Here is a 27290-nt window from a genome sequence, read left to right as displayed (position 1 = left end):
ACATGCTCAAATCTTTAATGCTGATTAGAAGAGGATTCATATGATATCTGATTTTATACACATACATACATACATATATATAGCTCAGAGGCATGTTGTTAAATCATTAGACCTTCTGCATTAGGTACAAACTGATTTTTGTTATGGTTTTCAATTGAATTAGTTACTGAATGTTTATTGCCATGACATTGGGTTGGAGGAAGACTTGTTTTTAGAAACTTTAATAACCTTTTGTAATCTCAGCTTACTGTAAGTACGTTTTGGACCGTTTTCACTGACTTGCTAGCAGCTCTTTATATTTTAATTAAAACTTAAAAATAGCACAAATCAGGTAGTGTTAAAGACACCTTTCTTCTGCTGGAGGGATCACACTAGAACAGAGTTTTAGACATTCAGCATTTTGGGTGATATACCAATGGGCAAATATGAGGATTGTTTCTATGATGCCTGTAACCATGCAGTGCCACTTTCATAAAAATAGGAAAGTATTATTTATTTTTTTGTCGCATCTTTTTTTCTTCTTGCTACTGGGCAAGTTATTATAGGGCTTACATGTATTTGTTTCCTCCAAATGATGCTCATTATTACTAACTTTGTCACTGTTAATTCATTAATTGAGTTTCCATTATGAAAATAAGCTTGTTTAATCACTCGCACGCTTGTTTTAAATATTATTGACATCATATACAAATAAGCTTTTCACACTACCAACACTGCAGGGCTTAAAGGGACAGTTCACTCAAAAATGAAATTTCTGTCATTTATTCACACTCAAAGTTGTTCCAAACCTGTGTGAGTTTCTGTCGAGCACAAAATAAGCGATTTTAAAGAATGTTGGTAACCAGACAGTTTCTGGTCCCCATCGACTTCCTTAGTATTTCCCTCCCCGATACAATGGAAGTCAATGGGGACCAACATTCTTCAAAATATCTTCTTTTGCGTTCACGTCAACCCAACCTGGATTATGTAGCTGGGTCGTGGTAACAATGGTATACAAGTTACTAACCCATTGTAAGAACTAGTTGACCCCTGACGTGTGAAAAGCCTATGTGTATAACAGAAAAAGAGTTATTATTGTATAAAGCAGTAGTAATATAAGTATCATTGAGATTCACAACAACTGGATTTATTTATTTTCCCCCAAGAGGTGTTTATTATATTAGAAATAAAGATTTATGAACAACAAATCTGGGTGTCTTATTTAAGAAGTTCAGTGTATAATAACGTACCGCATACCATCTTTGTAGATATATTCAGTTTATTAATTTATGAAATAATTTATACATATTACATGAAATAAAACATCAAAACTGTTCATGTCTGATGAAATGGGATGCAAGAAATGAGAGTCTGTTCGCAGGATTCTGTGGCCTCTTGTGAGCACAACTGCCACATGCCAGGATCTGTGGGTCGATGGAAAGGGTCCACGTTCTTCAGTTATGACCTCATGTTTGTGCTGACAGTTGCGTGAAGTGGAAGAACGAAGTCATGCCACTCTCCTGGCATCTGCTGGAGGCGTTGCCATGAGGATTCTGCTGACAGAAGCAGACAGAGTATTTTTAGAGAAGTCTACTGGTGCTCATTTATAGATGCAAAGAAACAAATTCAAATGCTGACATCAAACATAAGATGATATAACTGGAATCTTGAGATCATGTGATTGTGCACTACCATTGAAAATTTCGGGGTCGATGAAATTTCTTTGTTTTTGTAAGATCAAAAATACTGGAAAAACAGTGAAATGTTACCATTTGAAATAGCTGTTTTCTATTTTATTATGTAATTTATTCCTGTGATGCAAAGCTGTATTTTCAGCATCATTATTCCAGTCTTCAGTGTCACATGATCCTTCAGAAATCATAAAATGCTGATTTGCTGCTCAAGAACCATTTCCTATTATCATCAATGTTGAAAACAGTTGTGCTACTTAATGTGTTTTTTAAACCGTGCTTCCAGAATTCAATAGAGTTCAAAAGAACAGCAATTACACTGAACAAAATTATAAATGTAACACTTTTGTTTTTGTCCCCATTTTTCATGAGCTGAACTCAAAGATCCAAGACTTTTTCTATGTACACAAAAGCCTATTTCTCTCAAATATTGTTCGGCAAAGGAGAAGTGCTCACTAACACAGATTTAGACAGATTTGTGAACAATATTTGAGAGAAATAGGCCTTTTGTGTACATAGAAAAAGTCTTGGATCTTTTGAGTTCAGCTCATGAAAAATGGGGGAAAAAACAAAAGTGTTCATTTATCATTTTGTTCAGTATTGAAATACATTTTTTTTGTAACATTATAACTGTCTTTACTGTCATTTTTAATCAATTTAATGCATCCTTGCTGAATAAAGGTAAAAAAAAAGCACAAAAATAATCATAGTGACCCCAAACTTTGATAAAAGAGTACTTCATTTGAAATGCATCATGTGCTTTTAGGTGTTAAACTTGTGGTAAATAAAGTGGTAAACAGCTAGTAATGTGCCGTGAGCGTGTGTCTCACCGCCGGCCAGTCGTGCTGATCTCAGTAAGCGGTCAGCGAGGCTGAAGGTGTGTTTCTCCCACAGGTTGATCTGCAGGATGGCCTGCTGGAGCTCCTGAAGTGAGACTCTGCTGAAGCTCATCTGGAGAGAATCAGTCTTCTTCAGTGCAGTTCTCTGCACCAGCTCTCTCTCTCCGGGAAGATGAAGAATCCTGGGGAGAACACACACAATTACTGCAACTGACATCAACTCATGTGCCACAAATGCCAATATGACTAGTATATCCTTGTGGAGAGGAGACAACAGATTCATATATATACAGTAGCAATAAAAAATTTGTTGACAAATTAATACTTTCATTCCAGAAGGACGCATTACACTAATCAAAAGTGGCTGAAAATAAATAATGCTTAAAAAAGAAAAAAGAAAAGTGTTAAAATTTAACATTCAATTACAACTTAGCTGAAAATGATGCCCAATTAAAATCATTCTGTGATTGTTAGCAAAGTTAATGATTTGGTTAGCATGCTAATCAATGTATGAGAAATGATACTAACTGAATGTCTTTCTAATGATTATTAAAGGTGGAAATCTTTCATAATTTGCAGTGACATTTTATGTTTATTTGTGCAAACTTTACACATGGTTCTATATTGTCGACTCACCCCTCGATGTAAGCTGTTTTTGAGACGGAGAGCTTCCACACATCAGTGATGACAACTTTCAGCTGTCCTGCAGATCCCATCAAAGTGTCTGTATTGATAGATGAATTAGTGTTTTCATTCTGAAATAGGCCAACTTAAGACTATTTGTAATGAGTCCCAGTGTGTGTGTGTGTGTGACAGAGTGTCGTACCGTCAGTGTGTGTCAGGAACTGTAGTTGTGCTTTAAGCAGCAGCAGGTCTGAGGTGAACAGCTCCACATCGCCACCCAGTGAATGTCTCTGCTGTAAAAGAACAAGCCTCTCGTTTCAGATCAGATCATTCACCTCAGAACATGAGCAGACGTTTGCACTTTGCATGATCGTGTTGATTTGTTCTTTACACTTCCTGCCAATCTATTTTACTTCCTTTTACTTGTTTATGATGGCGTTACAATTTGCATAGACAGTGCACGTTACTTCCCCAGACAGCGACACAGTGTCGGCCCATGTCCGGCCCACATCTGGTACATGTGGATTCAACGCGCACCAGATGTGGGCCGGATCTGGGCCGACACTGTGTCGCTGTCTGGGTCACCAGTTGCACTCCCACAAGTTAGGTTCAACCGATGTGCTAACTTCACTTTTGAGGACAATAATTTGCTCCCATTGTTTCAATTGGGTCAGTTATTCAAGCATCTGCAATGTTTACTGCTCCTGCTCTACTCTCCTGTTACTTGATAAACATGAATATTTATTAACTTTATTTAATTTGGCACACTTTTTTACACACTGAATTAACCATGAAATTTCGCAGTAGAAAGACTAAAATAATATTTTGTTGTAAAACGTACTTCAATTATTGATTACACTTTATTTAGTGTCCTTTTTACATGTTACATGTAGTTAGTAACAATGAATAATCCATAATTATCTATAATTGTACAAATTAGTCATGGCAACATCCCTTTTTACCTTACTTTAACTCATCAAAATAATTTAAGCAATTTCCACTTTTTTTAAGCTATAACAATTTTTTTTCAGCTGAATATGATTTAAGTTTAAATAACTTGTAAATCCATGTTGATTTGATTTAAAAATTTAAGACAGCACTTTCTCTCGCTCTCTACATATATATATATACTGTATATATATACAGAAATTAAGCAAATCATTTGATAAAGATGTAATGAGATAATGATCGATGTTACCTTAGGGCCGAGTGTGTTCCAGACGGAGCGCTGAGTGTGTGTGTTCTCCAGACTGAAGTCTGCCAGACGGAGGAGAGTCTCACCCAGAAAGAGCTTCCGCTTGAGTCCTCTGGAGTGCCAGACTGAGACCTGAACCACACTGCTGACCAGCTGCTCACGCTCAAGTGTACACTGCAAACACAACACCTGCATGAGGACCACTGCGCTCAAGTGCAGACTGCAAACACAACACCTGCACGAGGACCACTGCACTCAAGAGCACAATGCAAACACAACACCTGCACGAGGACCACTGCACTCAAGTGTACACTGCAAACACAACACCTGCATGAGGACCACTGCACTCAAGAGCACACTGCAAACACAACACCTGCACGAGGACCACTGCACTCAAGAGCACACTGCAAACACAACACCTGCATGAGGACCACTGCACTCAAGTGCACACTGCAAACACAACACCTGCATGAGGACCACTGCACTCAAGTGTACACTGCAAACACAACACCTGCATGAGGACCACTGCACTCAAGTGCACACTGCAAACACAACACCTGCATGAGGACCACTGCACTCAAGAGCACACTGCAAACACAACACCTGCACGAGGACCACTGCACTCAAGAGCACACTGCAAACACAACACCTGCATGAGGACCACTGCACTCAAGTGCACACTGCAAACACAACACCTGCATGAGGACCACTGCACTCAAGTGTACACTGCAAACACAACACCTGCATGAGGACCACTGCACTCAAGAGCACACTGCAAACACAACACCTGCATGAGGACCACTGCACTCAAGTGCACACTGCAAACACAACACCTGCATGAGGACCACTGCACTCAAGTGTACACTGCAAACACAACACCTGCATGAGGACCACTGGACTCAAGAGCACACTGCAAACACAACACCTGCATGAGGACCACTGCACTCAAGTGTACACTGCAAACACAACACCTGCATGAGGACCACTGCACTCAAGAGCACACTGCAAACATAACACCTGCACGAGGACCACTGCACTCAAGAGCACACTGCAAACACAACACCTGCATGAGGACCACTGCACTCAAGTGCACACTGCAAACACAACACCTGCACGAGGACCACTGCACTCAAGAGCACACTGCAAACACAACACCTGCATGAGGACCACTGCACTCAAGAGCACACTGCAAACACAACACCTGCACGAGGACCACTGCACTCAAGTGCACACTGCAAACACAACACCTGCATGAGGACCACTGCGCTAAAGTGCACACTGCAAACACAACACCTGCATGAGGACCACTGCACTCAAGAGCACACTGCAAACACAACACCTGCATGAGGACCACTGCTCTCAAGAGCACACTGCAAACACAACACCTGCACGAGGACCACTGCGCTAAAGTGCACACTGCAAACACAACACCTGCACGAGGACCACTGCACTCAAGTGCACACTGCAAAAACAACACCTGCACGAGGACCACTGCGCTCAAGTGCACACTGCAAACACAACACCTGCATGAGGACCACTGCGCTCAAGTGCACACTGCAAACACAACACCTGCATGAGGACCACTGCACTCAAGTGCAGACTGCAAACACAACACCTGCACGAGGACCACTGCACTCAAGTGCACACTGCAAAAACAACACCTGCACGAGGACCACTGCGCTCAAGTGCACACTGCAAAAAAACACCTGCACGAGGACCACTGCGCTCAAGTGCACACTGCAAACACAACACCTGCATGAGGACCACTGCACTCAAGTGCACACTGCAAACACAACACCTGCATGAGGACCACTGCACTCAAGTGCAGACTGCAAACACAACACCTGCATGAGGACCACTGCACTCAAGAGCACACTGCAAACACAACACCTGCATAAGGACCACTGCACTCAAGTGCACACTGCAAACACAACACCTGCACGAGGACCACTGCACTCAAGTGCACACTGCAAACACAACACCTGCACGAGGACCACTGCGCTAAAGTGCACACTGCAAACACAACACCTGCACGAGGACCACTGCACTCAAGTGCACACTGCAAAAACAACACCTGCACGAGGACCACTGCGCTCAAGTGCACACTGCAAACACAACACCTGCATGAGGACCACTGCACTCAAGTGCACACTGCAAACACAACACCTGCATGAGGACCACTGCACTCAAGTGCACACTGCAAACACAACACCTGCATGAGGACCACTGCACTCAAGTGCACACTGCAAACACAACACCTGCATGAGGACCACTGCACTCAAGGGCACACTGCAAACACAACACCTGCATGAGGACCACTGCACTCAAGTGCACACTGCAAACACAACACCTGCACGAGGACCACTGCACTCAAGGGCACACTGCAAACACAACACCTGCATGAGGACCACTGCACTCAAGTGCACACTGCAAACACAACACCTGCACGAGGACCACTGCACTCAAGGGCACACTGCAAACACAACACCTGCATGAGGACCACTGCACTCAAGTGCACACTGCAAACACAACACCTGCACGAGGACCACTGCACTCAAGGGCACACTGCAAACACAACACCTGCATGAGGACCACTGCACTCAAGTGCACACTGCAAACACAACACCTGCATGAGGACCACTGCACTCAAGTGCACACTGCAAACACAACACCTGCATGAGGACCACTGCACTCAAGTGCACAGTGCAAACACAACACCTGCACGAGGACCACTGCACTCAAGTGCACACTGCAAACACAACACCTGCATGAGGACCACTGCACTCAAGTGCACACTGCAAACACAACACCTGCATGAGGACCACTGCACTCAAGTGCACACTGCAAACACAACACCTGCATGAGGACCACTGCACTCAAGTGCACACTGCAAACACAACACCTGCATGAGGACCACTGCACTCAAGTGCACAGTGCAAACATAACACCTGCATGAGGACCACTGCACTCAAGTGCACACTGCAAACACAACACCTGCATGAGGACCACTGCACTCAAGAGCACACTGCAAACACAACACCTGCATGAGGACCACTGCACTCAAGTGCACAGTGCAAACACAACACCTGCATGAGGACCACTGCACTCAAGTGCACACTGCAAACACAACACCTGCATGAGGACCACTGCACTCAAGTGCACAGTGCAAACACAACACCTGCATGAGGACCACTGCACTCAAGTGCACACTGCAAACACAACACCTGCATGAGGACCACTGCACTCAAGAGCACACTGCAAACACAACACCTGCATGAGGACCACTGCACTCAAGTGCACAGTGCAAACACAACACCTGCATGAGGACCACTGCACTAAAGTGCACACTGCAAAAACAACACCTGCACGAGGACCACTGCGCTCAAGTGCACACTGCAAACACAACACCTGCATGAGGACCACTGCACTCAAGTGCACACTGCAAACACAACACCTGCATGAGGACCACTGCACTCAAGTGCACACTGCAAACACAACACCTGCACGAGGACCACTGCACTAAAGTGCACACTGCAAAAACAACACCTGCACGAGGACCACTGCGCTCAAGTGCACACTGCAAACACAACACCTGCATGAGGACCACTGCACTCAAGTGCAGACTGCAAACACAACACCTGCATGAGGACCACTGCACTCAAGTGCACACTGCAAACACAACACCTGCACGCTGACCACTGCGCTAAAGTGCACACTGCAAACACAACACCTGCACGAGGACCACTGCACTCAAGTGCACACTGCAAAAACAACACCTGCACGAGGACCACTGCACTCAAGTGCACACTGCAAACACAACACCTGCATGAGGACCACTGCGCTCAAGTGCACACTGCAAACACAACACCTGCATGAGGACCACTGCACTCAAGTGCACAGTGCAAACATAACACCTGCATGAGGACCACTGCACTCAAGTGCACACTGCAAACACAACACCTGCATGAGGACCACTGCACTCAAGAGCACACTGCAAACACAACACCTGCATGAGGACCACTGCACTCAAGTGCACAGTGCAAACACAACACCTGCATGAGGACCACTGCACTCAAGTGCACACTGCAAACACAACACCTGCATGAGGACCACTGCACTCAAGTGCACAGTGCAAACACAACACCTGCATGAGGACCACTGCACTCAAGTGCACACTGCAAACACAACACCTGCATGAGGACCACTGCACTCAAGAGCACACTGCAAACACAACACCTGCATGAGGACCACTGCACTCAAGTGCACAGTGCAAACACAACACCTGCATGAGGACCACTGCACTAAAGTGCACACTGCAAAAACAACACCTGCACGAGGACCACTGCGCTCAAGTGCACACTGCAAACACAACACCTGCATGAGGACCACTGCACTCAAGTGCACACTGCAAACACAACACCTGCATGAGGACCACTGCACTCAAGTGCACACTGCAAACACAACACCTGCACGAGGACCACTGCACTAAAGTGCACACTGCAAAAACAACACCTGCACGAGGACCACTGCGCTCAAGTGCACACTGCAAACACAACACCTGCATGAGGACCACTGCACTCAAGTGCAGACTGCAAACACAACACCTGCATGAGGACCACTGCACTCAAGTGCACACTGCAAACACAACACCTGCACGCTGACCACTGCGCTAAAGTGCACACTGCAAACACAACACCTGCACGAGGACCACTGCACTCAAGTGCACACTGCAAAAACAACACCTGCACGAGGACCACTGCACTCAAGTGCACACTGCAAACACAACACCTGCATGAGGACCACTGCGCTCAAGTGCACACTGCAAACACAACACCTGCATGAGGACCACTGCACTCAAGTGCACACTACAAACACAACACCTGCATGAGGACCACTGCGCTCAAGTGCACACTGCAAACACAACACCTGCATGAGGACCACTGCACTCAAGTGTACACTGCAAACACAACACCTGCATGAGGACCACTGCGCTCAAGTGCACACTGCAAACACAACACCTGCATGAGGACCACTGCACTCAAGTGCACACTGCAAACACAACACCTGCATGAGGACCACTGCACTCAAGTGCACACTGCAAACACAACACCTGCATGAGGACCACTGCACTCAAGTGCACACTGCAAACACAACACCTGCATGAGGACCACTGCGCTCAAGTGCACACTGCAAACACAACACCTGCATGAGGACCACTGCACTCAAGGGCACACTGCAAACACAACACCTGCATGAGGACCACTGCACTCAAGTTTACACTGCAAACACAACACCTGCATGAGGACCACTGCACTCAAGGGCACACTGCAAACACAACACCTGCATGAGGACCACTGCGCTCAAGTGCACACTGCAAACACAACACCTGCATGAGGACCACTGCACTCAAGTGCACACTGCAAACACAACACCTGCATGAGGACCACTGCACTCAAGTGCACACTGCAAACACAACACCTGCATGAGGACCACTGCGCTCAAGAGCACACTGCAAACACAACACCTGCACGAGGACCACTGCACTCAAGTGCAGACTGCAAACACAACGCCTGCATGAGGACCACTGGACTCAAGTGCACACTGCAAACACAACACCTGCATGAGGACCACTGCGCTCAAGTGCACACTGCAAACACAACACCTGCATGAGGACCACTGCACTCAAGGGCACACTGCAAACACAACACCTGCACGAGGACCACTGCACTCAAGTGCACACTGCAAACACAACACCTGCACGAGGACCACTGCACTCAAGTGCAGACTGCAAACACAACACCTGCATGAGGACCACTGCACTCAAGTGCAGACTGCAAACACAACACCTGCATGAGGACCGCTGCGCTCAAGTGTACACGTCAAACACAACACCTGCATGATGACCACTGCACTCAAGTGCAGACTGCAAACACAACACCTGCATGAGGACCACTGCGCTCAAGTGTACACTGCAAACACAACACCTGCATGAGGACCACTGCACTCAAGTGCAGACTGCAAACACAACACCTGCACGAGGACCACTGCACTCAAGTGCACACTGCAAACACAACACCTGGATGAGGACCACTGCACTCAAGTGCACACTGCAAACACAACACCTGCACGAGGACCACTGCACTCAAGTGCACACTGCAAACACAACACCTGCATGAGGACCACTGCACTCAAGTGCACACTGCAAACACAACACCTGCATGAGGACCACTGCACTCAAGTGCACACTGCAAACACAACACCTGCACGAGGACCACTGCACTCAAGTGCACACTGCAAACACAACACCTGCATGAGGACCACTGCACTCAAGTGCACACTGCAAACACAACACCTGCATGAGGACAACTGCACTCAAGAGCACACTGCAAACACAACACCTGCATGAGGACCACTGCACTCAAGTGCACACTGCAAACACAACACCTGCATTAGGACAACTGCACTCAAGGGCACACTGCAAACACAACGCCTGCATGAGGACCACTGGACTCAAGAGCACACTGCAAACACAAACCTGCATGAGGACCACTGCACTCAAGTGCACACTGCAAACACAACACCTGCATGAGGACCACTGCACTCAAGTGCACACTGCAAACACAACACCTGCATGAGGACCACTGCACTCAAGTGCACACTGCAAACACAACACCTGCATGAGGACCACTGCACTCAAGTGCACACTGCAAACACAACGCCTGCATGAGGACCACTGCACTCAAGTGCACACTGCAAACACAACGCCTGCATGAGGACCACTGGACTCAAGAGCACACTGCAAACACAAACCTGGATGAGGACCACTGCACTCAAGTGCACACTGCAAACACAACACCTGCATGAGGACCACTGCACTCAAGTGTACACTGCAAACACAACACCTGCATGAGGACCACTGCACTCAAGTGCACACTGCAAACACAACACCTGCATGAGGACCACTGCACTCAAGTGCACACTGCAAACACAACACCTGCATGAGGACCACTGCACTCAAGGGCACACTGCAAACACAACACCTGCATGAGGACCACTGCACTCAAGTGCACACTGCAAACACAACACCTGCATGAGGACCACTGCACTCAAGTGCACACTGCAAACACAACACCTGCACGAGGACCACTGCACTCAAGTGCACACTGCAAACACAACACCTGCATGAGGTCCACTGCACTCAAGTGCACACTGCAAACACAACACCTGCACGAGGACCACTGCACTCAAGTGCACACTGCAAACACAACACCTGCATGAGGACCACTGCACTCAAGTGCACATTGCAAACACAACACCTGCATGAGGTCCACTGCACTCAAGTGCACACTGCAAACACAACACCTGCACGAGGACCACTGCACTCAAGTGCACACTGCAAACACAACACCTGCACACTGCAAACACAACACCTGCATGAGGACAACTGCACTCAAGAGCACACTGCAAACACAACACCTGCATGAGGACCACTGCACTCAAGTGCACACTGCAAACACAACACCTGCACGAGGACCACTGCACTCAAGTGCACACTGCAAACACAACACCTGCAGGAGGTCCACTGCACTCAAGTGCACACTGCAAACACAACACCTGCACGAGGACCACTGCACTCAAGTGCACACTGCAAACACAACACCTGCATGAGGACCACTGCACTCAAGTGCAGACTGCAAACACAACACCTGCATGAGGTCCACTGCACTCAAGTGCACACTGCAAACACAACACCTGCACGAGGACCACTGCACTCAAGTGCACACTGCAAACACAACACCTGCATGAGGACCACTGCACTCAAGTGCACACTGCAAACACAACACCTGCATGAGGTCCACTGCACTCAAGTGCACACTGCAAACACAACACCTGCACGAGGACCACTGCACTCAAGTGCACACTGCAAACACAACACCTGCACACTGCAAACACAACACCTGCATGAGGACAACTGCACTCAAGAGCACACTGCAAACACAACGCCTGCATGAGGACCACTGCACTCAAGTGCACTCTGCAAACACAACACCTGCACGAGGACCACTGCGCTCAAGTGTACACTGCAAACACAACACCTGCATGAGGACCACCACACTCAAGTGTCAAGTGCAACTTTTACATTTTAAATTTACCAACGCAATAACCAATGAGAACAATGAACTGCAATACTGTCCTTTTGACACAAGATGGCCGACCACAAATCATTCAGGGCAAAGGCTTTTTAATTACTTTGATTGGATGTGAACTTTAACAAAAAATAGTTTGCTCACTCAGTTTCTGTTTGTAAACTTGACTTCACTAAAAAAAAATGTTTTGACTCTAACCAATAATGTTTTTTTATCTCACCCCTTTAAAATACACTTTCATTCCAGGGTTATTATAGTTAACTAAAAAGAAAAAAAAATAGAAACAAAAACATTTTTGATTCCTGAAATAAAATAAACATTAAATGAAATAAAATAAATAACAATATATCAACTTTTTTTTAACTAGTTGGCAAAATCTCTCATTTTCAGTGAGTTTAATTTGATGTACTAAAACAATTTTAAAACTGAAATACAGAATTATTAAAAACTATACATATTTTTAAAAGAATACTAAGAAATGACAAAAATACAGAACTAAATTACTAAAACTTTAACTAAAATTACAATAAAAAAGGAAAGTATAAAAAATAGAAACTAATTCAAAGTAATAATAAAACTATGTAGTATCTCGATGATACTAATAAAACACTTTCATTGTTGATTTTTTGTTTGTTTTTTGTTTCACTAGTAACTTCTTCTTGTAAATACTCACTGTAAACGCTTCATTGTAAACCGGGTTATTTCCCCTCTTGACTGCTGTTTTCATCTTATTATTGTGATATTTCTTCGGAAGCAAATGGACCATTACATACCTGTTTGTTCAGAAAGAAATGACATTTCTTATCAGACCAACTGCACTGTATATAAGCAAAATATGTTACAGCAACGATGTTCTCCTAACATTTTGCAAACATGTATTGTAATAAACAGCAAACTATCAAAACAACTTACGGATGACATTTCCTCCTCATATCTCCAAACATCAGATTTCTGCAGGCTTTGATAGTTATCTCCAAACAGGACGTCCTGTTGTCGTACCCAAAGGCAACCTCTATTTCTCCAGTCACACTGTTTTCAAAGAACCCACAATCCATTCCTGTGCTGCTGTTGCTGTCCTGTACAAAACAAGTCTTGGAATGAATTCATATTTCATTTAAATTCTCTTCATATATATATAAATATACAATTTTCAACATAAGCCTATAATCTATTAAACGTTGATGCCATAAAAGGCTATCTTGCAAATGTGTGGAGACTACAGGGGATTTTTACTGAAAGCTCTGCACTTGTTATCAGATTAAACAGAAAACTGATAGTGTGAATACACACCCTGTGCTCATCGCTGTATGCGGATGTAAATGAACCATCGTCATCTGTCAGGTAAACCGTGCTTGATGATGCGTACTGCTCCGAGGATTTGGTGTTCTGGGAAAGATCGGGAAGACTGGGAGCTTTGCACAGCTGTGAGGGAACAAAATCGATTAAGAGTCACACTAATGCCAAACATCTAGTCATGGTCATTAGATGTCAAATTAATATATATATATATATATATATATATATATATATATATATATATATATATATATATAAAGTCGCTGTGGCTTTACACATGAAGTTACGCTGATTTTCTTCTTCTTCTTTTTTTCACCCGTTACATCTGTTAGTTACATTTATCTCAAAATCTTCACACACATTCCCACTGCAGGGTTGCATTTTCTTTAGAAACATGCTTGTGCATACACACACACAATAATTTAAAATGAAAATAAAATGACAAATTAAATAAAAGTCTACTACCATTCAAAAGTTTGGAATAAGAATTTGTTTTTTTAAACAAATTCTGTTCTTTCACTCTTTCTATTCATCCAAAAATTCTAGGAAAGTTTCTACAAAAGTATTAAGAAGCTAAATAGTTCTGTACATTTGAAAACAGTAAGAACTATTATTAGTAATTGAACACCAAAGGATTTCTGGAGGATCATGTGACACTGAAGACTGGAGTAATGCTGAAAATGCAGCTTTGATCACAGGAGTAAAATACATTATAGAATACTTAACACATTTTGATCAAACAAATGCAGCCTTGATAAGAGACTTCTTTCAAAAGTTCAAAGGTTTCGTTCAATTTATTTTACAACCAAGAATGGCATTGCACAGCTCTGCCCTACTTAAACCTGACTGGCAGGAAGTCCACGGCGTTTATCAAGAACTTTATAGAAACGAGTTGCTTAGTAGATCTTAATTTAGATCTTCATTCAGAGGCCAGAGGAGAACTGGCTCATTGCTGTTGATGACTTGACATCGATTCAATTGAATTAACCCTCTGGGGTTCTTCGGGTCAAAAATGACCCGAAGCGTTTAAATAAAAAAAATGTTTAAAATCGTAGCTTCATCGGAATGGTCCAAAACTTGGTGACTTTATTGGTACTTGGTATATGAACACCCAAAAAAATTGGGGACAGGATTTGAAAAGTCTGGTGGTCGTAAAAAAAAATAGTCACACTCAGGGTCTTCGGGTCTAAAATGACCCGCATAGGAAATGAATGGGAAATTGGCAAAAAATATGAAAATACAGAGTTTTTTTGTGCGTACAATCTACCAAAACAGCCAGGATGCAGAAAAAAAGCACACAACAGTGAAGGGGTGAATCTCTTAAAACAATGGGTGACAAAATGCTTTCCATTTGTTCTCTTTATAATGCAGTGTTCAGGTTTGACTGTATTATAAAGTAAAACTGCCACTTCAAATTACCATTTGAACCAACCAAACAATAAATAATTTTTTTTTTTTTTTTTTTTTTTAATGACAAAAATAGTCTTTGAGAATCTGAAATCAACAACCTAAAAAAATTAAACAATATGTGAAAAAATCACTAGAGTGTTTCTACCATAGGTTTCTACAGAGAGCTGTAAATCCACTAGTGGTAAAAATGTGCTATTGCGTGATAAAAAATGCTCAGTGTGTCCACCAGATGGCTCCGATCTCATTTCAAAAATTGCTTTCATGAGGCCTAGACTTGACTCTAAAATGAAATACAGTTTCAATAATTTTTTTATTTTATTATATATATATATATATATATATAACAATTTTATTATTTTATTATATATACATATATATATATTCTATTATATTCAATGGGAAAAAATGGGTCTTAATTATTGCATAAATATTAATTATAAATCATAAAATTATCTCAAAACACCAAAAAAGAAAAGAAAAAATATTATTGAACAAAAATATATTTCATTGATTTTACTCAAATAAAATGTATCTTAATGCCGCCCTCCGGGTCATTTTTGACCCGAAGGTCCTGAGTGTGAGTCATAAATGAAGAACCCCCCAAAAAAACAGTTTATGAAAGCGTCCATCTCTTACATTGCAGGCTCTGTTGAGGGCGCTCTCTGAAAGACTCTTGCGTCTCGAGTTCATGCGCCCGTAATCCACAGTCAGCTGACCGGCTTCCACGCTCAAATCATTCTGAGACTTGGAGAGCTCTGGCATCAGGAAAAGACAAACACATCTGGATCAGGCAGTTGTAGACACTTTGGGGGATCTCGGAGTTATTACAATGTTATTACAATGAAAAGGTTCTATAGTTTTAGTTTTGTTCTCTTACTTTTTATGTGAGCACTGACAGAAATCATAAGGTTCTCCATAGATTTAGTAAACGCCTTTGATATTTTGGGATCCTATATGGCAAGTGCACACAAGCAAATTATAAGGTGATGAAGAAACAAAGAAAAAAAAAACCCCACAATAATACATTTAATTTTTTTCACCTCTGAATTGTTAAATGATGGGACTTCTTTAAAGGGAGGAGGAGTTGGAGGCACGACTGCAATGAAGCTTAAACCAAATAACAAAACACATTAAAATGACTCATTTTAAATTTTTTTAAATAATTGTCATGAAGTGAAGGTGGTTATTATAATGTTCTCCAACCTGAGCCGTTGATAAGACTGTAACAGTTTGTCTCCGGTGGTCTCGTGACTGTTTCCTGAAAACACAAAAAGACAGCATTCATGTATTAATATTGACATTTGACTGGGATGGTACTAAGGTTATTTCAACACAAATCATCATGCACAAATAGTACACACGTAGTGTTGTGAACGTAGATTGCTAGTATATATAGTACATCAGGAATTCCCACGTTTACCTCATGTACAAGTCTTGAAATATTAAGTTAATATTTAAATAATTTAACAAAACATTTATATGTTCACAGTTCTCTGATGCCGGTTAATACAATATATTATCTTTTTTTTTTAGTCTAATTGATTTACTTTAATAGTTTTTATTTTTAAATTATTTTATTATGATTGGATTCATTATTAGCTTTTCATCGACTGACAAACCCCTGCAGTTTCCTCAAAAACCTCACAAGCCCCAATTGAGGAAATAATATTATGTGTAAAATAGGCATAAATGTAAAGTTAGCAGGTATTTATCACAATATCATGACCCTCGTGACAAATAAGTCATATGACATTACAGTGAGCCGTGAAAAAGTGTTCAGTGCTGATGTATTTCATTGTAAATTCAGTGTAAATTTAGTTTGTTCAACCCAATTATCATCAGTAATTGTTCCTCTTAGCTAATTAAAGCAGACAAACCTTTGGCATCCGTAAATTTCTTTGCTTGCTGCTCCAGAAACCATTCGCCAGATTTGATCTTAAATTCCCTGGGGGGAAAAAATAAATAATAATTATAAAAAAAAAAAACTACTTATATTTACTCATTTATCCTTATGTCATCTATCTAAAGCTTTGGTAAAACCAATGGATGATGATGATGTGACGTATATCCTCAGCTAGAAACACTTATATGGCCCATTCAAGTATGTGTCGGACCGTAAACAAACCTTTCGCTTCTACAACGCTAAACCTAAAAGCTATGAGCAAATACAGATGGCAGAGCATTAAATAATATGACTTCAAAAAACGAAAAGGGTACCTAGGCCAACATAGAAAATATGATTCATCGATATTTTTGTATGTTTTAGATCACAATATACAGTATACAGGTCCTTCTCCAAAAATTAGCATATTGTGATAAAGTTCATTATTTTCCATAATGTAATGATAAAAATTAAACTTTCATATATTTTAGATTCATTGCACACCAACTGAAATATTTCAGGTCTTTTATTGTTTTAATACTGATTATTTTGGCATACAGCTCATGAAAACCCAAAATTCCTGTCTCAAAAAATTAGCATAACATGAAAAGGGTCTCTAAACGAGCTAATAACCTAATCATCTGAATCAACTAATTAACTCTAAACACCTGCAAAAGATTCCTGAGGCTTTTAAAAACTCCCAGCCTGTTTCATTACTCAAAACCGCAATCATGGGTAAGACTGCCGACCTGACTGCTGTCCAGAAGGCCATCATTGACACCCCCAAGCAAGAGGGTAAGACAGAAAGAAATTTCTGAACAAATAGGCTGTTCCCAGAGTGCTGTATCAAGGCACCTCAGTGGGAAGTCTGTGGGAAGGAAAAAGTGTGGCAAAAAACGCTGCACAACGAGAAGAGGTGACCGGACCCTGAGGAAGATTGTGGAGAAGGACCGATTCCAGACCTTGGGGGACCTGCGAAAGCAGTGGACTGAGTCTGGAGTAGAAACATCCAGAGCCACCTGGCACCTGCTCACAGTGCCAAAACCACTGGTAAATGGTTTACTGACCATGGTATTACTGTGCTCAATTGGCCTGCCAGCTCTCCTGACCTGAACCCCATAGAGAATCTGTGAGATATTGTGAAGAGAAAGTTGAGAGACGCAAGACCCAACACTCTGGATGAGCTTAAGGCCGCTATCGAAGCATCCTGGGCCTCCATAACACCTCAGCAGTGCCACAGGCTGATTGCCTCCATGCCACGCCGCATTGAAGCAGTCATTTCTGCAAAAGGATTCCCGACCAAGTATTGACTATTTAGTGAATAACTGAACATAATTATTTGAAGGTTGACTTTTTTTTTTTTGTATTAAAAACACTTCTTTTATTGGTCGGATGAAATATGAAAATTTTTTGAGACAGGAATTTTGGGTTTTCATGAGCTGTATGTCAAAATCATCAGTATTAAAACAATAAAAGACCTGAAATATTTCAGTTGGTGTGCAATGAATCTAAAATATATGAAAGTTTAATTTTTATCATTACATTATGGAAAATAATGACCTTTATCACAATATGCTAATTTTTTTAGAAGGACCTGTATATATACACGTCTTAGACTCAGCGGTGTCAGCTCTAAACATATATGATTTATATATATATATATATATATATATATATATATATATATATATATATCATCATACCTTTAGCCTACTCTGTAGAGCTGCATTTTTGTAGTTCAGGAAGTTCGTAGGTCAATGTGTCAAATGTGCCAAATGTGATTGGAAACAGAATGTCCTTGACTAAATTGTTGCTATAGTAGCCTAATATTGAAGCTAGAAAGCCTATGCACTTGGCAAATGTGATTTTTTAAGTCCCCTCCCTTAAATCCCCATTATAGTCAGGTTTAGGATTAGATGTGGGGTGGCGTTAGGCAATCAGCTAGCGGCTTTAACAACGGGAGTAGTACCGCAATTTGTCAGGGAGTCCAAATTAGGGACATCTTAGATTCGAATTAGATTCAAAGGTGTTATATAAACCCATGAGGGATGTATTGTTTTTACCTGAATGCATGACACATTGTGCACTTCCACTCTCTAGCGGACCGGACGACCCGGCAGCGGTTACAGATGCGGTGACTGCATCCACAGCACACCGAACCACAGTCCCAGAACTTCCCCAGAGGTCGCTGACATCTCGCACACGATCTCTGACCATACGGACGAGTAATGGTCTTGGCACCCTGACGATAGATACCTTGAAGTTCTACCTTTAGCCTCCTAAAAAAATAGTTTCAAATGTTATTTTTTCATAGTTTTTGCACACCAACAAAATAAATACAAGAACGTTCCAGGAACCCAGACGGCAACATAGTGTCGGCCCAGATCCGGCCCACACGCGTGGGATCCACATGAACCAGATGTGGCCCGGATCTGGGCCGACACTATGTTGCCGTCTGGGTCCATAGGGAAGAATTAGAACCATTTTCGGACCTGATTCTGTCTGCTTCGATGGTTCGAAGTGCTTTGTCTCTCTGAAGAACCTCCAGGACTCGTTCTCTCTCCAGAGCCTGGAACAATCCGAGATCCATAGGGCAGAGCTGATAGTGTCGGTTTTCCCAGTTTTCCTCTCTGAGTTTCATTTCAGTCCACAGTTCAGTTCAGTTCAGAAGACGCCACTCTACTTAGATTCTGAAAAAAATGTTCAATGACCAAAATGTTGTGGTGTTTTTATTTGGCTTTCCATCGATTAACATGTTTAATAAATATAAAATAATGTGTTCAATTTAGTACAATACATTTTATTTAAAACAAATGTTTAAAAAGGCTTATTTTTGTGAGTTCAGTCAGTGCAGCCCAAGCTGCTACTAGCCCATTCTCATGAGAAAACGTAACAATTTGACTAGTTGGCGACATACAGTGAAAAAAAACAAAAAAACATGGACTATTCCTAAACCTAACGCTCAGTGGGGCGTACCAATACAGGCAGCACAAAATAAATGTAAAAACAGTTTGACTGTGCGAAACACACCATCGTAAAGACGCTCCATATGGTCCGCTATTTCCCTATAGCGGCTAATGAATCAGAAATCTTGCTAATAACATAGTTCTGCGTTGCAAAATAAGTTGGATAAGCGAGTTATGTTCAATGACATTAGTTTATTTCAACAAACAGCAGGATTATATTGACTAAAGCCACTTTTTGTAATATTTATTCAAGATAACACTTTATTTCGATTGCCCACTTTAGACATTCAACTAACTAAGTAGCTTTGCCACTACATGTTAACTAACTGTCATTAGAGTATTAGTAGACCGTCTGCTTAATACACACTTTATTTTGATGGTCCGCCAACACACATTCTACTGACTCTAAGTAACTATGCAACAACATGTCAACTTATTCTACTAACCCAAACACTAACCTAACTGTCTACTACAGTCTACTGTCTACTAACATCTACTGTCTACTACAGTCTACTGTCTACTAATGTCTACTGTCTACTACAGTCTACTGTCTACTACAGTCTACTGTCTACTAATGTCTACTGTCTACTACAGTCTACTGTCTACTAATGTCTACTGTCTACTACAGTCTACTGTCTACTAATGTCTACTGTCTACTACAGTCTACTGTCTACTAATGTCTAATGTCTACTACAGTCTACTGTCTACTACAGTCTACTGTCTACTACTGTCTAGTGTCTACTACAGTCTACTGTCTACTAACGTCTACTGTCTACTAATGTCTACTACAGTCTACTGTCTACTAACGGCTACTAACGTCTACTGAGTGTCTACTAATGTCTACTACAGTCTACTAATGTCTACTAACGTCTACTGTCTACTAATGTCTACTACAGTCTACTGTCTACTAACGGCTACTAACGTCTACTGTCTACTACAGTCTACTGTCTACTAATGTCTACTAACGTCTACTGTCTACTAATGTCTACTAACATCTACTGTCTACTAATGTCTACTACAGTCTACTGTCTACTAATGTCTACTAACGTCTACTGTCTACTAATGTCTACTAACATCTACTGTCTACTAATGTCTACTGTCTACTAATGTCTACTACAGTCTACTGTCTACTAATGTCTACTAACGTCTACTGTCTACTAATGTCTACTAACATCTACTGTCTACTAATGTCTACTAACGTCTACTGTCTACCAATGTCTACTAACATCTACTGTCTACTAATGTCTACTGTCTACTAATGTCTACTACAGTCTACTGTCTACTAATGTCTACTAACGTCTACTGTCTACTACAGTCTACTAACGTCTACTGTCTACTAATGTCTACTAACGTCTACTGTCTACCAATGTCTACTACAGTCTACTGTCTACTAATGTCTACTAACGTCTACTGTCTACTACAGTCTACTGTCTACTAATGATTACTAACGTCTACTGTCTACTAATGTCTACTACAGTCTGCTGTCTACTAATGTCTACTAACGTCTACTAATAATGTCTACTGTCTACTACAGTCTACTGTCTACTAACGTCTACTGTCTACTAATGTCTACTACAGTCTACTGTCTACTAATGTCTACTACAGTCTACTGTCTACTAACGGCTACTGTCTACTAATGTCTACTACAGTCTACTGTCTACTAATGTCTACTGTCTACTAACGGCTACTGTCTACTAATGTCTACTACAGTCTACTGTGTACTAACGGCTACTGTCTACTAATGTCTACTACAGTCTACTGTTTACTAATGTCTACTACAGTCTACTGTCTACTAACGTCTACTGTCTACTACAGTCTACTGTCTACTAATGTCTACTATAGTGTACTGTCTACTAATGTCTACTACAGTCTACTGTCTACTAATGTCTACCACAGTCTACTGTCTACTAACGTCTACTGTCTATTAATGTCTACTACAGTCTACTGTCTACTAACGTCTACTGTCTACTAATGTCTACTATAGTCTACTGTCTACTAATGTCTACTACAGTCTACTGTCTACTAAAGTCTATTACAGTCTACTGTCTACTAACGTCTACTGTCTATTAATGTCTACTACAGTCTACTGTCTATTAATGTCTACTACAGTCTACTGTCTACTAATGTCTACCACAGTCTACTGTCTACTAACGTCTACTGTCTATTAATGTCTACTACAGTCTACTGTCTACTAACGTCTACTGTCTACTAATGTCTACTATAGTCTACTGTCTACTAATGTCTACTACAGTCTACTGTCTACTAAAGTCTATTACAGTCTACTGTCTACTAACGTCTACTGTCTATTAATGTCTACTACAGTCTACTGTCTATTAATGTCTACTACAGTCTACTGTCTACTAATGTCTACCACAGTCTACTGTCTACTAACGTCTACTGTCTATTAATGTCTACTACAGTCTACTGTCTACTAACGTCTACTGTCTACTAATGTCTACTATAGTCTACTGTCTACTAATGTCTACTACAGTCTACTGTCTACTAATGTCTACTACAGTCTACTGTCTACTAAAGTCTATTACAGTCTACTGTCTACTAACGTCTACTGTCTATTAATGTCTACTACAGTCTACTGTCTATTAATGTCTACTACAGTCTACTGTCTACTAACGTCTACTGTCTACTAATGTCTACTATAGTCTACTGTCTACTAATGTCTACTATAGTCTACTGTCTACTAATGTCTACTACAGTCTACTGTCTACTAAAGTCTATTACAGTCTACTGTCTACTAACGTCTACTGTCTATTAATGTCTACTACAGTCTACTGTCTATTAATGTCTACTACAGTCTACTGTCTACTAATGTCTACCACAGTCTACTGTCTACTAACGTCTACTGTCTATTAATGTCTACTACAGTCTACTGTCTACTAACGTCTACTGTCTACTAATGTCTACTATAGTCTACTGTCTACTAATGTCTACTACAGTCTACTGTCTACTAAAGTCTATTACAGTCTACTGTCTACTAACGTCTACTGTCTATTAATGTCTACTACAGTCTACTGTCTATTAATGTCTACTACAGTCTACTGTCTACTAATGTCTACCACAGTCTACTGTCTACTAACGTCTACTGTCTATTAATGTCTACTACAGTCTACTGTCTACTAACGTCTACTGTCTACTAATGTCTACTATAGTCTACTGTCTACTAATGTCTACTACAGTCTACTGTCTACTAATGTCTACTACAGTCTACTGTCTACTAACGTCTGCTGTCTATTAATGTCGACTACAGTCTACTGTCTATTAATGTCTACTACAGTCTACTGTGTACTAATGTCTACTGTCTACTAATGTCTACTACAGTCTACTGTCTATTAATGTCTACTACAGTCTACTGTCTACTAATGTCTACTGTCTATTAATGTCTACTACAGTCTACTGTCTACTAATGTCTACTATAGTCTACTAATGTCTACTACAGTCTACTGTCTACTAATGTCTACTACAGTCTACTGTCTACTAATGTCTACCACAGTCTACTGTCTACTAACGTCTACTGTCTATTAATGTCTACTACAGTCTACTACAGTCTACTGTCTACTAACGTCTACTGTCTACTAATGTCTACTATAGTCTACTGTCTACTAATGTCTACTACAGTCTACTACAGTCTACTGTCTACTAACGTCTACTGTCTACTAATGTCTACTATAGTCTACTGTCTACTAATGTCTACTACAGTCTACTGTCTACTAATGTCTACTACAGTCTACTGTCTACTAATGTCTACTACAGTCTACTGTCTACTAATGTCTACTACAGTCTACTGTCTACTAACGTCTACTGTCTACTAATGTCTACTATAGTCTACTGTCTACTAATGTCTACTACAGTCTACTGTCTACTAATGTCTACTATAGTCTACTGTCTACTAATGTCTACTACAGTCTACTGTCTACTAATGTCTACTACAGTCTACTGTCTACTAACGTCTACTGTCTATTAATGTCTACTACAGTCTACTGTCTATTAATGTCTACTACAGTCTACTGTCTACTAATGTCTACTACAGTCTACTGTCTATTAATGTCTACTACAGTCTACTGTCTACTAATGTCTACTACAGTCTACTGTCTACTAATGTCTACCACAGTCTACTGTCTACTAACGTCTACTGTCTATTAATGTCTACTACAGTCTACTACTGTCTACTGTCTACTAACGTCTACTGTCTACTAATGTCTACTATAGTCTACTGTCTACTAATGTCTACTACAGTCTACTGTTTACTAATGTCTACTACAGTCTACTGTCTACTAATGTCTACTGTCTACTAATGTCTATTATAGTCTACTGTCTAATGTCTACTACTGTCTACTGTCTACTAACGTCTACTGTCTACTAATGTCTACTATAGTCTACTGTCTACTAATGTCTACTACTGTCTACTATCTACTAACGTCTACTGTCTATTAATGTCTATTACAGTCTACTGTCTATTAATGTCTACTACAGTCTACTGTGTACTAATGTCTACTGTCTACTAATGTCTACTACAGTCTACTGTCTACTAATGTCTACTACAGTCTACTGTCTACTAATGTCTACCACAGTCTACTGTCTACTAACGTCTACTGTCTATTAATGTCTACTACAGTCTACTGTCTACTAACGTCTACTGTCTACTAATGTCTACTATAGTCTACTGTCTACTAATGTCTACTATAGTCTACTGTCTACTAATGTCTACTACAGTCTACTGTGTACTAATGTCTACTGTCTACTAATGTCTACTACAGTCTACTGTCTATTAATGCCTACTACAGTCTACTGTCTACTAACGTCTACTGTCTATTAATGTCTGCTACAGTCTACTGTCTACTAATGTCTACTGTCTACTAATGTCTACTACAGTCTACTAATGTCTACTACAGTCTACTGTCTACTAATGTCTACTACAGTCTACTGTCTACTAACGTCTACTGTCTACTAATGTCTACTACAGTCTACTAACAGTCTACAGTCTACTACGGTCTGTTAATAGTATACTACACTCTTTGTTTACTAATGTTTACTAATGTCTACTAATGGTCTACTACAGTCTACTAATGGTCTACTAATGGTCTACTACAGTCTACTAATGGTCAAGTACAATCTACTAATGTCTACTGCGGTCACGTCTACTACAGTCTACTAATGTTTTGCTAACATTCCCATTAGGTTATAAAAACGTAACTTCTGAATGTTCTCAAAACATTCAAAACGTCCAGTTTTTTTAAAGCCGTTTTTCTTGATTAGGCTATGATAACATGAAGGAAACATTCCATTTAATCATTTTGCAAACATTATGGGATACTTAATATTTATAAATAATACTTATAAAAAAAAATGTTAGACGAACTAAAACTTTTCAGAAAAAAACTCTTCCATGAATGTTGTATAAATAATGTTTTTGTACTAATATTTGAGAATATAATTAAAGACCAGATAAACTTTGAATGAACATTCATGTTCCTGGAAGAATGTTTGTTTATAACTTTAAACTTTCCCTGTTAGCTGGATTGATTAAAAATATAGATTTTTTTTTCTAATTAATCCTTGTATCAATGAAATGGTAATCGATTATCAGCCCTAGTTAAAAACACGCCAGATAACAAAACCCAAAGCCAAATCAAAAAGCAAATTTTTGAAATGATGTCATTCTGACAATGTGTGGGACGACCCATCAGCGATGGAACTGAGTCAGAAGACCCTACACAGAATTCAGAGGAGTGTGGGAAGAGTCTGCTGTCATTTCTCTTTATGAGCTCATTTACGTGAAGTCACTTCGTTGTACTCATATCTGGTGAACTGCGCTTGTCATGCGATGGATGGGGTTATGCGGGAACCCACAATGTCTGGCCTGGACGGCTGAACGTGAAGGGCTTCTGCTGCGAGAGCCACTTCCAGGAATTGGTTTGTGTAACAAAAGCCACAAGTATCTATTCTATGCATAGTTGTGAGAAGAGTGGACAACCTGGTTCACACAGATTGAATGTACTTTAGTTTGGCGTCCATTTTTTTTTAATTGCCAAACACTAAACAAACAAAACTAAACTGATGTACAGTGAATGGTCCAATTCGTTCAACTGAGCTATGCATAGGCTAGGCTAGGCTTTTTTGTTGAAAATTAAGGACCCCCAAATTGTTCTTACTGTTATTATAGTATTACAATCAATTAACCTCATGCTTTTCTAAATAATCTTTAAGCAGAATGAAATATTAATGTTGTCAAATTTGGTAAAATCATTGTTTTGAGCATATTCCACATTTAAGTCTTTGGACACATTAACATTTGCAGCCCTAAAAATACATCGTCTTCATGGCAAGCTCAAAGTACTAAGACAGCAATACTATTTAGATTTTACAAAATTAAAATGTTTATTAAAATCCATGAACTTCTCTAAAACACTTCATAGCTTGCTGCTAACATACGTTATAAACTTTACTCGACCTATATTTTGCAGCTCTGATAAATCTGCTTGTAATAATAATCGTTACATTGATGTGTCATGATGAAATATTGAATGCAAGCTTACCCTCCAGCTGGTGAGATGTGACAGCTCAAAGATCTGCAATCTCAACTCTCTATATAAAGACTCAACGCTGGTCGTCATTCTCCACTTCCTTCCTGTTCACACGATGATGACACAGGTCTGTGAAACTGGAATAAACAGGCACGACAGTATCTTCATTTCAAGACTGCTGTGCAAGGCCACAATTTGATTCACATCTTAAAGAGATAGTTTGAAGCTGCACATGTATGCAATCAGTTAAATAATAAACCAGATTATGATTACGGAAGATTACGGCATTTCATTTAGTATACTTCTAACATGCTTTTTTGCCTTGATGATCTTAATCAGTTCCATTTTTGATTTTGACCTACCAGCCTTTACATACAAACATGAAGGTCTGCAGGGGTCCTCTCTGTGATATCATTTCCTGTGGTTTTCTTTTCACTTGACAGCAAAAAAAGTTTCCTGCTTGTTCATAACTTCTCATTTTGATTGTGACGTTTGATTTTTGGTTTCAAATATTAAAGTCCCCCTCTGGTAAAAAAAAATCACGTTTTTAATGTTGTCTATATGTCTATGTGGTGTTTTTAATAGGCTTTAAGACAAACCATGTGCAAATTCATCAGTCAACACCATTGCTGAGTATTTTCTCTTTAAAACTGCAGTGATCCAAAGACAGTCTTAAAAACACGTTTGAAATGGCTGGTGTTTCTGACGTCACGAACAGCCAT

General features: G+C 40.7%; 1 protein-coding gene across 2 annotated transcripts; it reads right to left on the bottom strand.

Annotated features, from left to right (window-relative positions):
- Window positions 1-1104: 1104 nt before the first annotated feature.
- sytl3 (synaptotagmin-like 3) lies at window positions 1105-26755 on the bottom strand. Of its 2 annotated transcripts, none has more exons than XM_056262659.1 (16): window positions 26581-26755; window positions 19556-19753; window positions 19127-19342; window positions 17059-17126; window positions 16385-16439; window positions 16222-16288; window positions 16059-16131; window positions 15818-15936; window positions 13766-13897; window positions 13388-13551; window positions 13149-13248; window positions 4332-4502; window positions 3336-3423; window positions 3146-3233; window positions 2501-2691; window positions 1105-1532 (listed from the first exon to the last, which is right to left on the bottom strand). In XM_056262659.1, the coding sequence occupies exons 2-16, from the start codon at window positions 19702-19704 to the stop codon at window positions 1438-1440; spliced, it is 1776 nt and encodes a 591-aa protein (XP_056118634.1). In that variant the 5' UTR covers window positions 19705-19753; window positions 26581-26755; the 3' UTR covers window positions 1105-1437. The 2 variants fall into 2 exon arrangements, with proteins under 2 accessions (XP_056118634.1, XP_056118633.1); XM_056262658.1 differs by having other exon boundaries at window positions 3336-3426; window positions 26581-26754.
- Between the last annotated feature and the right edge of the window lie 535 nt (window positions 26756-27290).

This window comes from Rhinichthys klamathensis, unplaced genomic scaffold (assembly GCF_029890125.1).
Source record: "Rhinichthys klamathensis goyatoka isolate OS25496 unplaced genomic scaffold, OSU_Roscu_1.1 h1tg000196l_1, whole genome shotgun sequence".
In the NCBI taxonomy this organism is placed as follows: Eukaryota; Metazoa; Chordata; class Actinopteri; order Cypriniformes; family Leuciscidae; genus Rhinichthys; species Rhinichthys klamathensis.
Note: the sequence above shows the minus strand (reverse complement) of the source record. Positions and strands in the feature narration are given on the sequence as shown.

Bases quoted from the DNA above. Each gene is read 5' to 3' on its own strand.
- sytl3 (XM_056262658.1), bottom strand. From the start codon at position 19,704: ATGAAACTCAGAGAGGAAAACTGGGAAAACCGACACTATCAGCTCTGC. The intron at 16,132-16,221 runs GTGAAAAAAATT...CTTGCCATATAG, and splicing joins CATCATTTAACAATTCAGAG to GATCCCAAAATATCAAAGGC. The intron at 15,937-16,058 runs GTAAGAGAACAA...TCCTGATGCCAG, and splicing joins TGTCAGTGCTCACATAAAAA to AGCTCTCCAAGTCTCAGAAT.